Raw genomic sequence first — 12,826 nt, forward strand, 5'->3', positions numbered from 1 at the left:
ACCCTTGTATAATTTCACTAAGAGTGATGGCAATCAATAGGCTGAAATGATCTTTCAAACAATGATCTTTTTTTCCTAATTCAGTTTTGAAAATTCATTACATTAAGTTTATGCAGTTGTTGCTTATTCACATCATTGCTTTTAAATTCAGCACTATAAGTATATAAGCAATATTGTTGTAGCCATGTTGATCCAGTGATATTGGAGAGAGAAGCTGGATCATATTATACATTTTTTATTGAACCAACTTCTGTTGATGTTACCTCATCCACCTAGTCTCACTAATTACCTATCTATGGGTTTGTCTACACTGCAAAGTTTTTTCAGAAAAACAGCCGTTTTTCTGGAAAAACTACACTTATGTCCAAACTGCTATTGCATTCTTTCGACAGAAAGTCGCAAGAATGGAGGGTTTTTTCTGACAGCGGTAAACCTCTTTCTATAAGGAAGAAACCTTTTTCCAAAAAAGCTTTTTTGGAAAAAGGCGTGTGTGCATGCAGAAGAGAGTGTTTTTTGCAAAAGACGACACCTCTAAGAAAAAGCACAGCTGTCCTGGTGGCCACTCCATCCACAGTAATCACAACTGAAATGCGAGATAGCGTCAAATCAATGTGGATGCTATCTTTTGAAAAAGCACATCGCTTTTTCATTGCACTTTTGCTGTGTAGACGCTCTCTTCCAGAAAAGCCTCTTTCGAAAGAAGCCTGCAGTTTAGACGTAGCCTATGACCTTAGGTAAACAGGATTTTGCATTTCAATCAGGAAGCAGGAAAATATGTTCTTTAATGCCATATTTATTCCAGCATTAACCTTTGTATAACATCACACAGCAAATTTAAAAAATACGATGCATTTCACATCCTACTAAATTGAGTAAGTTTTACTCCAAATAGGTTAAAGACAAGTGTTTCCGATATGCTATACATCTAGAAAAACAGCATGGTATCACAAAAAAGCAGGCACAGCTTTCCATTTAAAGAGCAGAGTGCAGCACTTGTTTGATCATCTGCATTTTTAAAGGGTGTTCACAGGTCAAAATGTTAAAAAAAAATTACAAGTAAATGCGAGTCCTAACTTTAAAATGTCTCAAGGGGTCTGATTTTTATAAAGGGCTGAGCATCTGCTCTCTGAATCATGCCCTTTTGATGGGTCTCAATTTAGGCATTCAGAAGCACTAACACTTTAGAAAATCTTAAATAAAAATGTCAAAAATATCTTATGGTTTTGAAAATGGGATTTGTGATTTTTAAGTTTGCCCTTTGGCCCTACTGTTTAGTTACAATACTAACATTGTTTGGAACAGAACCCCTACTAGCATATATTGTCACAATTTACTTCCTCTGAGAATCTGCCCCAAGATATCTTGAAGATGCTGATATAAATAGGACAGCTATGTATTATATCTCCAAACATGTCAAATCTGGCCAAGAGTGAGACAGAAAAAATGTTCCTATGGTGCAAGTGTAATCTTAGACTTACAACCATTTATTCTCTAAACACAACTTCAGTGCTTATGAAAACAACAGATAGTCCTGTGGCACCTTAGAGTGGGCTAACAAAAAATATATTTAGGGTCATAAGGTTTTGTGAGTAAAACCCACTTCATCAGATGAGGTGGGTTTTACCCATGAAAGCTCATGATCATATATATGTATTAGTCTCTAAACGTTCCAAAGGACTACTCATTTTTAAAGTTGCAGACTAATACAGCTACTCCTGAGGATTTTTCAGTGCTTATGGTTGCTGTTATTTATTCAAGCAGTCTGTCTGGCTGACATTTGGTTAAAGATAGTGGTAGCAAATGCACTTATTGTTTAAACCCACATGAGACTATGATCATCTTTAAAAAAAACCTTATTTCCAGAATATTTATCTAATCTATTTCTATTGCAGACTATTTTTATGTAAAGATTAGCAGATTTCAAGGCTATGTCTACATTAGCGAGTTCTTGCACAAGATCATCATGTGCAAGAACATGTCCACGCTGCCATGTGCTTTTGCACAAGAGCATCCATGGCAGTGTGGATACTCTCTTGAGCAAGAAAGCTCTGATGTCCATTTTAGTCATAGGGCTTCCTTGCACAAGAAACCCCTGCCGTGCATCCACACTGCCCTCTTGCGCAAGAGGGCTTACACTTGTTAGAAAAGAGCCTAGCTCTTGCGCAAGAAGCCCTCTCTTACGCTTTACTGTAAATCTTCTTGCGCAAGAACGGGTGGGCAGTGTGGATGCTCTGCGGAAGAACAGCCGAGCAAGAACCCAACAGTGCTGTTTAGAAGTGTAGGACTAGCCTTTGCATTACATAAGAGTGTAGAAGATGTGTAAAGTGTTCACAGTCAACGGGCTGATTCTCTTCTAGACCACAGCCACTCTATACCACGCTAGCAATGTAAAAGGACCTACACTATAAATTGTCAAATGGCATAAGTAGTAATCACACCCAGAGAGTTCAACATAACATTGATCTTAAAATGTGGCAAACTATCCCTGAAAAACTGTGGCAAAGTGATTTTTATAAAAAGAGGGTTCTTTACAATGGATTCAACAGTATTAGAAAATAGAGCCTCGTCTAAATTTTCTCATTACTTTTCTTCTAGAATGTAATCACTTTTGATCTATGAACCAGAATAAATTTAAAAGGGTATTTATTGTAATATATGTTGATTGTGGTTAACATCTTGCCTTTGAAATTAGTATTTTGATTTTTAGCATTGGAGGATGAATGCTTTTACACAGAATAAAACATGCATAATACATTTCAGTTTGTTACATAAAGGCAACTCTCCCCAATGCCCTGAAGTCTTCCCCAAGATCACCCAAGAATTGTTCTGTATAAGGAGTGTCCAAAATGTCAATGAAGTTTGCTTTATCATTGTACATGACACCTTTTCAGTATTTGTGCAGCTAGCATCTCCAAGTAAGCTTTCTTTGGAACACTTCAATCTTGCTTATATCACTGGTCTACAATTTTTTAGAAGTTGTCTGCTTCAGAGAAAAAATGTGCTATTTATTATGTATTTTGATGTGCTGAATTCAAATATGACAATTTGTGACGGGGTGCCGAGACCCCGCACCCAAACCCCCGGCCCTTTGTGCCCTTACAGAGGGGCAACAGACCCCTTACCGCTGGTGCGCCGGTTGCTCTTACGCCGCGGCTCAGCTGAGCGGCGCCGCAACTCAGCTGATCGCCGACGCGGCTCAGCTGGAGGGACGTCTCTGCACAGCTAAGTTAAACTCAGCCCCCCCAGCGAGAAGGGGGGAGGGGGAATGCGTCGCGTCGGACAGGAAGGGGGCAGGGCGCGTGAACTCCTCCGAGGTCGGTGGGGCTTTTAAAAGCTTGCCGACAACTGGAGAAGGGGGGGAGGAGACGAGGAGAGCGCGAGGGCTCCACGACAGGGGGAGAGACCCGGACGCGCTCACAGCAGTCTCCACCGAATAAGGCACGAGGGCGTGAGTACCGACACCCCGAGGACGGGGGTAGGGGGAAGAAGGAAGTAGCCCAGGGCAGGGCAGCGAAATAGCCCGTGGGCTGGTGTGTTTAGTGGCTCACCCCCCACCAGTCGGACAGAAACTCAAAGGTAGTCTCTGTCCTTAGGGCCCTGGGCTGGGGCCCGTGAGTGAGGGCGAGCCCAGGCCCCTCTTCCTTCCCCCTTCCGAGGAAGAGACAGACCTAGCCAGAATTGGCTCCCGGAGCGAGCTTATTGTACTACAAGGACGGGTGACCGTCCCTCAGGACAGATCAAGGACGGAGGACCCGGTTACACAATTAAAACAACTGATTGGCTACTGTTTCCAAGATATTTAAGTTTTTACATTTTACATCTATGTATATTGTGTAGATAGTAGAGTTTTAATCATAAATTGTAAACCTAGGTCTTTTCATGTGTTTATGGTTGCTTTACATGATAATATTTCACCTGTCCTGTTTATGTAACACTTTAAAAAATCAGCAAAAGGGTTATATAAATACAATTTATTATGAAACAAAAGGAAAAAAACTATTATGTACATAGTTTAGTCCTATTCAGTGTGTACTCGGTGCTTCTTGGCTTGTCTCTTGTATTCATTAAATGGAGCATCTCTTGTCACTGTCCAGCAATAGTCTGCAAGCATTGATGGGCTCCATTTGCCCTGATAGCGTTTCTCCATTGTTGCAATGTCCTGGTGCAATCGCTCGCTGTGCTCGTCGCTCACTGCTCCGCAGTTCGGTGGAAAAAAAATCTAGATGAGAGTGCAAAAAATGTATCTTTAGTGACATGTTGCAACCAAGCCTTTTGTATGCCTTGAGGATGTTTTCCACCAACAACCTGTAGTTGTCTGCCTTGTTGTTTCCGAGAAAATTTATTGCCACTAACTGGAAGGCTTTCCATGCCGTCTTTTCCTTGCCACGCAGTGCATGGTCAAATGCACATCGAAGAAGTTCACGAATCTGAGGACCAACAAAGACACCTTCCTTTATCTTAGCTTCACTTAACCTTGGAAATTTTCCATGGAGGTACTTGAAAGCTGCTTGTGTTTTGTCCATGGCCTTGACAAAGTTCTTCATCAGACCCAGCTTGATGTGTAAGGGTGGTAACAAAATCTTCCTTGATTCAACAAGTGGTGGATGCTGAACACTTTTTCTCCCAGGCTCCAAAGACTGTCGGAGTGGCTAATCTATCTTGATGTAGTGGGAATCTCTTGCACGACTATCCCATTCGCAGAGAAAACAACAGTACTTTGTGTATCCAGTCTGCAGACCAAGCAAGAAAGCAACAAACAACCTTCAAATCACCACAAAGCTGCCACTGATGTTGGTCATAGTTTATGCACCTCAAAAGTTGTTTCATGTTGTCATGGGTTTCCTTCATATAGACTGCATGACCAACTGGAATTGATGGCAAACATTGCCATTATGGAGCAAAACAGCTTTAAGACTCGTCTTTGATGAATTAATGAACAGTCTCCACTCATCTGGATCGTGAACGATGTTGAGGGCTGCCATCACACCATTGATGTTGTTGCAGGCTACAAGATCACCTTCCATGAAGAAGACTGGGACAAGATCCTTTTGACGGTCACGGAACATGGAAACCCTAACATCACCTGCCAGGAGATTCTACTGCTGTAGTCTGGAGCCCAACAGCTCTGCCCAACAGTTCCAAATCCCTGACAAGGTCATTTAGTTCACCTTGTGTTATGAGGTGTAGTTCAGAGGAGGAGGATGGGAGAAAATGTGGGTCCTGTGACATTGATGGTTTAGGACCAGAAGTTTCATCCTCTTCCTCGTCTGACTCAAGTGAGAATGATTCTGGTGCATCAGGAACCATCAGTCCTTCTCCGTGGGGTACTAGGCGTATAGTTGATGGAATGTTTGGATAATGCAGAGTCCACTTTTTCTTCTTTGACACACCTTTCCCAACTGGAGGCACCATGCAGAAGTAACAATTGCTGGCATGATCTGTTGGCTCTCTCCAAATCATTGGCACTGCAAAAGGCATAGATTTCCTTTTCCTGTTCAACCACTGGCAAAGATTTGTTGCACAAGTGTTGCAGCATGTGTGTGGGGCCCACCTCTTGTCCTGATCTCCAATTTTGCAGCCAAAATAAAGGTGATAGGCTTTCTTAACCATAGTGGTTATACTGCACTTTTGTGATGCAAAACTCACTTCACCACAAACATAGCAGAAGTTATCTGCACTGTTCACACAAGTACGAGGCATCTCTGCTCACTTTGGCTAAACAGAAATGTGTCCTTTGCAAAATCAAACACTGACAAATAAGAGAGCATGACACTGTATGATTTCTAGAGCTGATATAGGGCAATTTGATCAGCAGAGTGATGTAAGCTTCATTATGATTGCATCATCCATGACTTCTAGGAATAACTTGATGCAATTCATATAATGTATGACGCAATACCAGCTTCAGATTGCATCATTCATTGTTTTGCCTAAAAAGCAAGTACTGTCCAAACCCAGTCATAGATTTATTCATAGATCCAGTCAAAGATGTATTTTAGTCATTTCTGGTTTAAATTGAGAACCCTTCCCTTTATAACTCACTTATCCTCTGTCATTCACAAGTCAAGGGTCATATATACTGACCCAATAGCATATCTTGAAAACTAGAGCTAATCAACAATTTTAAGCATCATTTTTGTTCTCAGTGACCCAGATTTAGTAAAGTTTGACTACATTTATTTCAGAAGCATTTTGGCTGTAGAGCAGTATTCTGAAACTTAGTTCTGAAGTGGGGTCTTACCCCAGAAAAGCTCATACTACTATATGTTAGTCTGAGGTACCACAGGACTACACTTTGTTAAAGTTACAGACTAACACAGTTATGCCACTGGGATTTAGCCTTTAAGGTGCTGCTAGATTATTCGTTAAGTTTTACCTCAAAAACTAACAACAAAACATGTAGATGGTATCATGAGCTTCTGTGGGTACAACCCAAGTCAGGTGATAAGTGGGTTATACCCACAAATGCTCATGATGCTATCTACATGTTTTGTTAGTCTTTTAGGTACTGCTAGACTATTCATTGTGGTTTAGGTTTTTCCAGTTACAGACTAACTCAGCTACCTCTCTGAAGTTAGTTTGTAAAGTTAGCCAAGATTGATGAACAGTCATACCAAACAAACTGCATCTCTCCTTCAAACTGCTCATTCTAGTACATTTGACAGGGCCACTAGGTGCTTTTGTATTTTGCCTTTTAATACATTCCAGAATTGTTGAGTCTTTCTCTACAGCTACGTCTACACTGCAGGCTGTTCTTGCACAAAAACTTGCCAGGTGTCTACACTTGCACACGTGTTCTTGTGCAAGTAAATTTACAGTACAGCATGAGAAAACAGGGCTTCTTCCAGAAGAGTTATTCCTCTCTCCATAGAGGAATAAGACCTCTTGTGCAAGAGCTCTTCCACAAGAAGGCAGTGTAGACAGGCAATATGAATTTCTTGCGCAAGAAACCCCATGGCTAAAATGGCCATCAGCTTTCTTGCGCAAGAGAGTGTCCACGCTGCCATGGATGCTCTTGGACAAAAGCACATCTCAGTGTGGATACGCTCTTGTGGAAGACCTTTTACACAAGAACTCTTGCACAAAACTGTTCTTGCACAAGAAGCCTGCAATGTAGACATAGCCCAAGGGCACTTCCTTCCAGCATTTACAATTGTAATCAAAAATATTTTACATATATAGAAAGATGCCTATCAGCAAGCAATAGCAGCTATTAACACCTTCAACAGGCAGAGAAATTGGAGACAGTGGTGTCAGACAACATGCAGAAGGCTGGGTAAGAATACTATAGGAGGAGATGAGCTAATGGTGTTTTATTCTAGACTTGTCTAGACTATGCAACTAAGAGTTTATTCTAGAGAGCTGAGACTGAATGTGATGTCTGTCTCAGATGTACTATACTACTAGCAGAGTTGGAAATTTGCCTGTCTGATTTCCTCTTATTCCTTAGAGTGTTGGTCTATTTATTTGTAGCCTGGACCGCTTACTCCATTCATCTGAAGAAGCAGATTGATGTAGATGGTATTGTGAGATTTCATGGGCACAATGGTCCCCAATGCGGTGCCTGTGGGTGCCATGGCACCCGCCGGGGCATGTATGTGTTCCTGCCGAATCATCGGGGCCGGCCCCGCCCCCAGTGCACGGCCCATGCACGGTGCCAGCCCCACCCCCGGACAGCCGGTGTGTGAGTGGCCTCAGCCCTGGAGGTTCCCCAACCTTTAGGGGCTGCTGATCTACATTGTTGTTAGTCTAAGGTGCTACAAAACTATATTAAGTTCTCCTTAAACGTCTATCATCCATTTGGGATGCTTTCTAAATTTGAATATGGGGAGGATGGTATAGGATTAGTCAGCCTGTGTGTAAGACAGTCCAAGTTGTATTTAGTAGGCTGGCTTGGTTAAGCCTACATAGATCTTTAAAAGGGAATAATTATTTGACTCTACATGGTGTCTCAGAGGTGCAAGTGCAGTTAAAAGATGGAAGCTAAAATTAAAGAACCTCGCCACTTCACAAGATTAGGGGGGAAACCCTTTCCAGAAGTCTTGTTTATAACACCATTGAGCAGCTAAGTTTGTATATGCAAAAAAGAGCAAGAGACATTTGGAGCAAAGCATCTTCAAAAATAGACTTTATTTTAAGTCAAACTTGGAACACAAAACCAAGTATCAAAAAATATTCTCCTTGCTTAAATAAAAGCCAGGTGTATATTCTGGTCACAAGATGTGCAGTTAAGCATATGAAATCATGGGGACCTGTTAAAAAGTAAGTGTCTGAATACAAAAACCTGTCCTTAATCTCCTTCAAATGCTAAAATTGACAAGATTCTTAAATAGCAAGGAAACATTTAGTTCCTATAGAAATGATTATGGACTGCACTGGCCCATAATTGTAGTGCTTGAACATCAAACCAAACTTCTGAGATGTAATATATTTAAAAATACATAAATAACTATACCATTTACAAGTTAAATATTTAATATTGAATTTAGGCTTCTATATAAAGCTATTGTACTTTTAAAAAGCTATAGAATTTCATCTAGAAGTAATCTTGAATCTCAGATTTGGCCATTGAAACCTATGAATTTGGTAGGCAGGTTATCCACTGGATACACTATGGGGCCAGTTTTCATTGTAGGAGGTCCATTTAACAGCTGCCAGTCACAATTCCGAGCCAACTCCACCATAAATATTTTGAGAAGGATTTTTGCAAACTCTTTGCCCACACAGGTTCTCAAGCCCCCTCCAAAAGGGATGAAACTGAACCTGGAGGAATCCTCTGGAAAAGGAGACATGAAGCGATCAGGATCAAATTCATCCTTATTTGTGAAGAGGTCTGCAACATCATGTGTATCACAGATACTGTAGATAACATTCCAGCCTTTAGGAATCTGATAACCCTGTAAAAAAATATAAAATGTTAGGAAATTCCTATATGCGCAGATATCAGCTCAGAGGCAGATGGCAAAAAGATTTTACAGAGAAATAAAATCCTTGTATACATTGTCAGAATTTCATTCAGATAAAAATTACTATGGAGAAAGTTCTAGCCTTGAAAGGGATTTAATAGATGTAAAGTCCAGCTTACATTTAACTCAAAAGTCTTGAGAGCAACTCTAAATCCTCCGGGAACTGGTGGGCTCAGCCTGAGGGTCTCTTTGATAACACAGCCTGTGTATTTCAGCTGTTCCAAGACTTCCATATCCAGCTGGGTGTTGTCTTGGTTCATGCTGCACAATAAGCCCTAGAAGAGATTAACATAAGTTAACACTATGTACATTTTAAAAAAAGGTCAAGCCACAATTTGAGATCACAGGACACTGCATTGCTGTCAGTAATGGTGTACTAGTCATCACAAGAGAAAGGACTCCACCAAACAAGCTTGAATCACTGCAAACTTCATTTCTCAAAAAGGAGGAAATTCAGCTCTTCCTGACAAGGGAGCATAGAGAATAAGTCTCATTTGAGCAAAGTCATGTCCCTAAAACTGCTTATGGTGAAGGAGGAACACAGACTGCATAAAGAGAAGTCGGTCTTCTCTGTGGAAGTGCTCACCTTCGTTTGTAGCTCCTGTCTCACTTTTTGCAGAACCTCCCGATGAAGCCCCAAGAAGGTGATGAGAGATGTGGCCGCACTAGCGGTGGTTTCATGGCCGCCAAACAGAAGTTCTGTTGCAGATTCTTTTAGCTCCTGAGACAGAGAGCAGGCTGTTTGGTTGGGTTTAACTAAAACACTGTTATTTTAGGTACTCGAGGCCACACTGCACGCCAGAGTTAAGCCCGGCCCGATGCATTGCCCTCATGGCCTGCCCAGATGCTCTTCTAAAACTGCATGCCGAGTAAAGCAGCAAGACGACTCCGCAGCAAAACGCGGGGGGGGGGGGGGGGGGGGAAGAGGAGCATCGACTCCTCTCCGGGGACGCGATGTTGGAGTCCAGATGGCTTAGAGGAAGGGGCGCCCTGGCTTTGCCCACTGCACCTGGGCCATTACAGAGGGGCTCAGGACAAGGGGGGCTTTGGAGAGCAAGACGTGCCCTGGGAGCTGGGGCCAGGTTCAGGTAGCGCCAGATCCCGGGCGCTCCAGGTACGAGACTCTTCCAGTGTAACCCGAGAACTGCCCCCACTAGGTGGTCAGAAATGAGGCCCTGAAGGGTTCCCCAGGCTAAGCTCGAGGGCCCCTTCCTCTCCCGCCCCCATCTTCCTTCGCCCGCTGCCGCACTGCAGGGGGAGAGAACACTTAGGGCCCAATCCTGCCCCCGTTTCTGCAGCAGGCCCGTTGCCATTGAGTTTAAAGGAAGTAAAAACCGGGCTGGGGCCGCGGGGGGAGCCTCACCTGCATGTTCAGCTGCTCGCCGTTCTCCTGCGTGTGCTCCAGCAGCAGCTGCAGCGCGTCCTTACAGCCGCCCGCGGGCTGCCCACGGGCCATCTTCGCCCGGATGTTCTCCTCGATCTTGGCGTGGATGAAGTTCCGCGCTCGCAGTCCCTATGGGCGGAGAAGGGACCCAAAGTGCTGCGGGTCATCCCGCTGCCAGGCCTCCCTCACCCCACCCCGGGCGCACGCTGCCAAGCCCTGCCCCTGCTGCCCAGCACCGACTGCCAGCCCCCCCGCTCACCCCGCGGGGCATGGCCAGGCCGCCTAGAAACACAGCCTCACCCATCCCTCGGAGGTGCCTGGGGCCCCAGCCCAGCCCACAGCGAGCCCGGGCGGGAGCTTTACCCGGTAGAGCCCACTGAAGGGCACGTCGATGGGCAGGGAGAAGAGGTTGCGGATCATCTCCTCGAAGGCTTCCAGCAGCTGCTGCTCGCTGTCCCGGCCCGCGTGGCCCGGCTCGAAGCCCAGCAGGATCCTCATGGCGATGCGGAACATAAGGCGCTTCACTTCGGGGTACACCAGGAGGCAGGAGCCGGCGCTGCGCAGCCAGCGCGCCAGGCAGGCGCTCACCTCCTCCTGGATGCCGGGCACGTAGTGCTGCAGGGCCTCCCGCGAGAAAGCCTTCATGATCACCTGCGGGACAAGGGGCAGGCTCAGGCCGCCGCTCGGCACCGGCCCGGGGTGAGCGGCCGGGGTTGCGGAGGGGCGCGCGCACCCGCTCCAGCCAGGCCTCTCGGTACCTTTTTGCGGTGCTTATGCTGCCCGTCGTGCAGATTGGAGAGGCAGCCGGAGCCCAGAATAGTGCGCACCGAAGCCGGCCACTGCACCGCCACCAGCCGGTGCTCCCCGAGCAGGATTTGCCGCACGTTCTCGGCCCCCATCACCCGCACGGTGGGGCGCCCGAAGAGGTGGGTCTTGTAGATAAACCCGTATTTCCGACGCTTCATCTGCAGGAACTTCCGCCGCTGGAGGGAGAGAAGGGCCGGGTCAGCCGGTCCCAGCCCCAGCCCAGGCACTGGAGTTCAGCGGACCGGGGAACCGCGATCACGGTTGCCCCAGCCTGACCCCGCAAAAGGAGAAGCTGGTTCCCCGCTGCTCTCCAAACTAGGGGCTTACCCTCCCCAGGGCCGGGCGCGCTCGCCTGTCTTACCTGCAGCACCAGTTGCAGCGTCTCCCCAAAGAAGGGGAGCCCCATGGTGCCCGGGGGCAGCGGCAGGTTACAGCCGGGGTCCCGGCCGTGCTCGCAGTACGCCCCCCACAGTTTCACAGCAGCCAGGAAGAGCAGCAGGGGCAGCAGGAAGGTGCAGAGCGCGCTGGCCAGCAAGGTGGAGAAGCCCATGGCTCGTGAGCAGCGCCTGCAGCCCCTACCTGTCGCGGCAGAGCGCAGCAGCTCCTAGGGCCAGCTCTGCCGCGGGAGCCCTTTTTATAGCCCTCCCCAGGTTGCTGCCCACTCCACCTTGGTCAGATCAATTAGTTCACCCAAAGTTCATCTTTAATTACGGATTGTGGCCTGGCTCCTCCCCCCGAAATCTTTAACTGTTTGTTTTGCGCGGTGGCTTCCCCAGGTCTGTCTCCCGCCCTCCTCCCGGGGCTACAGACAAGCCCCCGAGCTGACTTTGAAAAGGTGCTAATTTCCCCCGGACAATAGGGGCCGCGGAGCTCGGGTGCTTGAGCTCATTGAATAATCATTAAAGGCTCGGACGGGGGCAGAATTGCAAACAGCTGCTAGTTCAGCTCGTCAGGAAGCAGCGGAGACCAGCTAATTAACCGCTTCCCCTTGTACCTTTATTGGTCGCTGGTTCAATCGAGTACGAATCTATTGACCTAGGTTAGAGAAAGGCCGCTCTTAGTTCGCCCTTATGTCTAGTTCCAGGGAACGGAGCGCACGGACCTTGCGTCTATGCTGCTGCTGTGCGGGGTTTGATAACACCAGACACACGAGTTATACCCGGTCTGTGTTAGTCTCTCCTGCAGCCCTTCGCGGCGCAGCGTTTTTTAAAGACCGGAGCCCCAGGCTGAGTGCGAGGAGCCGATCTGCTCCGCGAATTTGCAAGGAGTAATTAATTAGACTTCGCCTTGTTCCGGCTTGATGCTATCGCTCGTTAGCACAGTGGGCTCCAGCCCAGGGAACAAGCGGCGCAGACCCTGGACAGCACTAGTGCTGGCGCTTTGGACATCTCCAGGCGATCCCTCGCTAGGGCTGCGTTCCCACAACTCCAGCTGCAAAGCAGGCCAGGTTTGGTTACAGGACAGAAACCGACTGATGTCGCTGGATCAGGACCAGCCGCTGCTTCGCCGAGATTTCCTTGGCCTCTGAAAGCCGCGCCTGGCCTGACGTTCACCTCCCAGGCCGGGTTTGTATTTATGTTTAGGGTCCCGGGAGGAAGAAGCATCGAGGCGAAGTAAAATCTGAAACTTACGATGCAGCGCTAGTGGCAGGTTCAAACGCAGGTCAGCG

At 46.5% G+C, this 12,826-nt stretch overlaps 1 protein-coding gene across 1 annotated transcript; it reads right to left on the reverse strand.

The window, feature by feature from the left end:
- Positions 1–8,111: 8,111 nt before the first annotated feature.
- Positions 8,112–11,991, reverse strand: CYP26A1 (cytochrome P450 family 26 subfamily A member 1). The gene is made up of 7 exons (XM_075935165.2): positions 11,519–11,991; positions 11,109–11,333; positions 10,714–11,001; positions 10,330–10,479; positions 9,553–9,687; positions 9,086–9,241; positions 8,112–8,897 (listed from the first exon to the last, which is right to left on the reverse strand). Exons 1-7 carry the CDS (start codon positions 11,705–11,707, stop codon positions 8,556–8,558), a joined length of 1,485 nt encoding a protein of 494 aa, XP_075791280.1. The 5' UTR covers positions 11,708–11,991; the 3' UTR covers positions 8,112–8,555.
- Positions 11,992–12,826: the final 835 nt, after the last annotated feature.

Source organism: Pelodiscus sinensis, chromosome 8 (genome assembly GCF_052426305.1).
Source record: "Pelodiscus sinensis isolate ZL-2025 chromosome 8, ASM5242630v1, whole genome shotgun sequence".
NCBI lineage: Eukaryota > Metazoa > Chordata > Testudines > Trionychidae > Pelodiscus > Pelodiscus sinensis.

Excerpts from the sequence above, each read along its gene's own strand:
- CYP26A1 (XM_075935165.2), bottom strand. The coding sequence starts at position 11,707 with ATGGGCTTCTCCACCTTGCTGGCCAGCGCGCTCTGCACCTTCCTGCTG. Across the intron at positions 11,002-11,108 it reads AGCATAAGCACCGCAAAAAG|GTGATCATGAAGGCTTTCTC; the intron begins GTACCGAGAGGC and ends CTTGTCCCGCAG. Across the intron at positions 9,242-9,552 it reads GACAGGAGCTACAAACGAAG|GGCTTATTGTGCAGCATGAA; the intron begins GTGAGCACTTCC and ends AATCTCTTCTAG.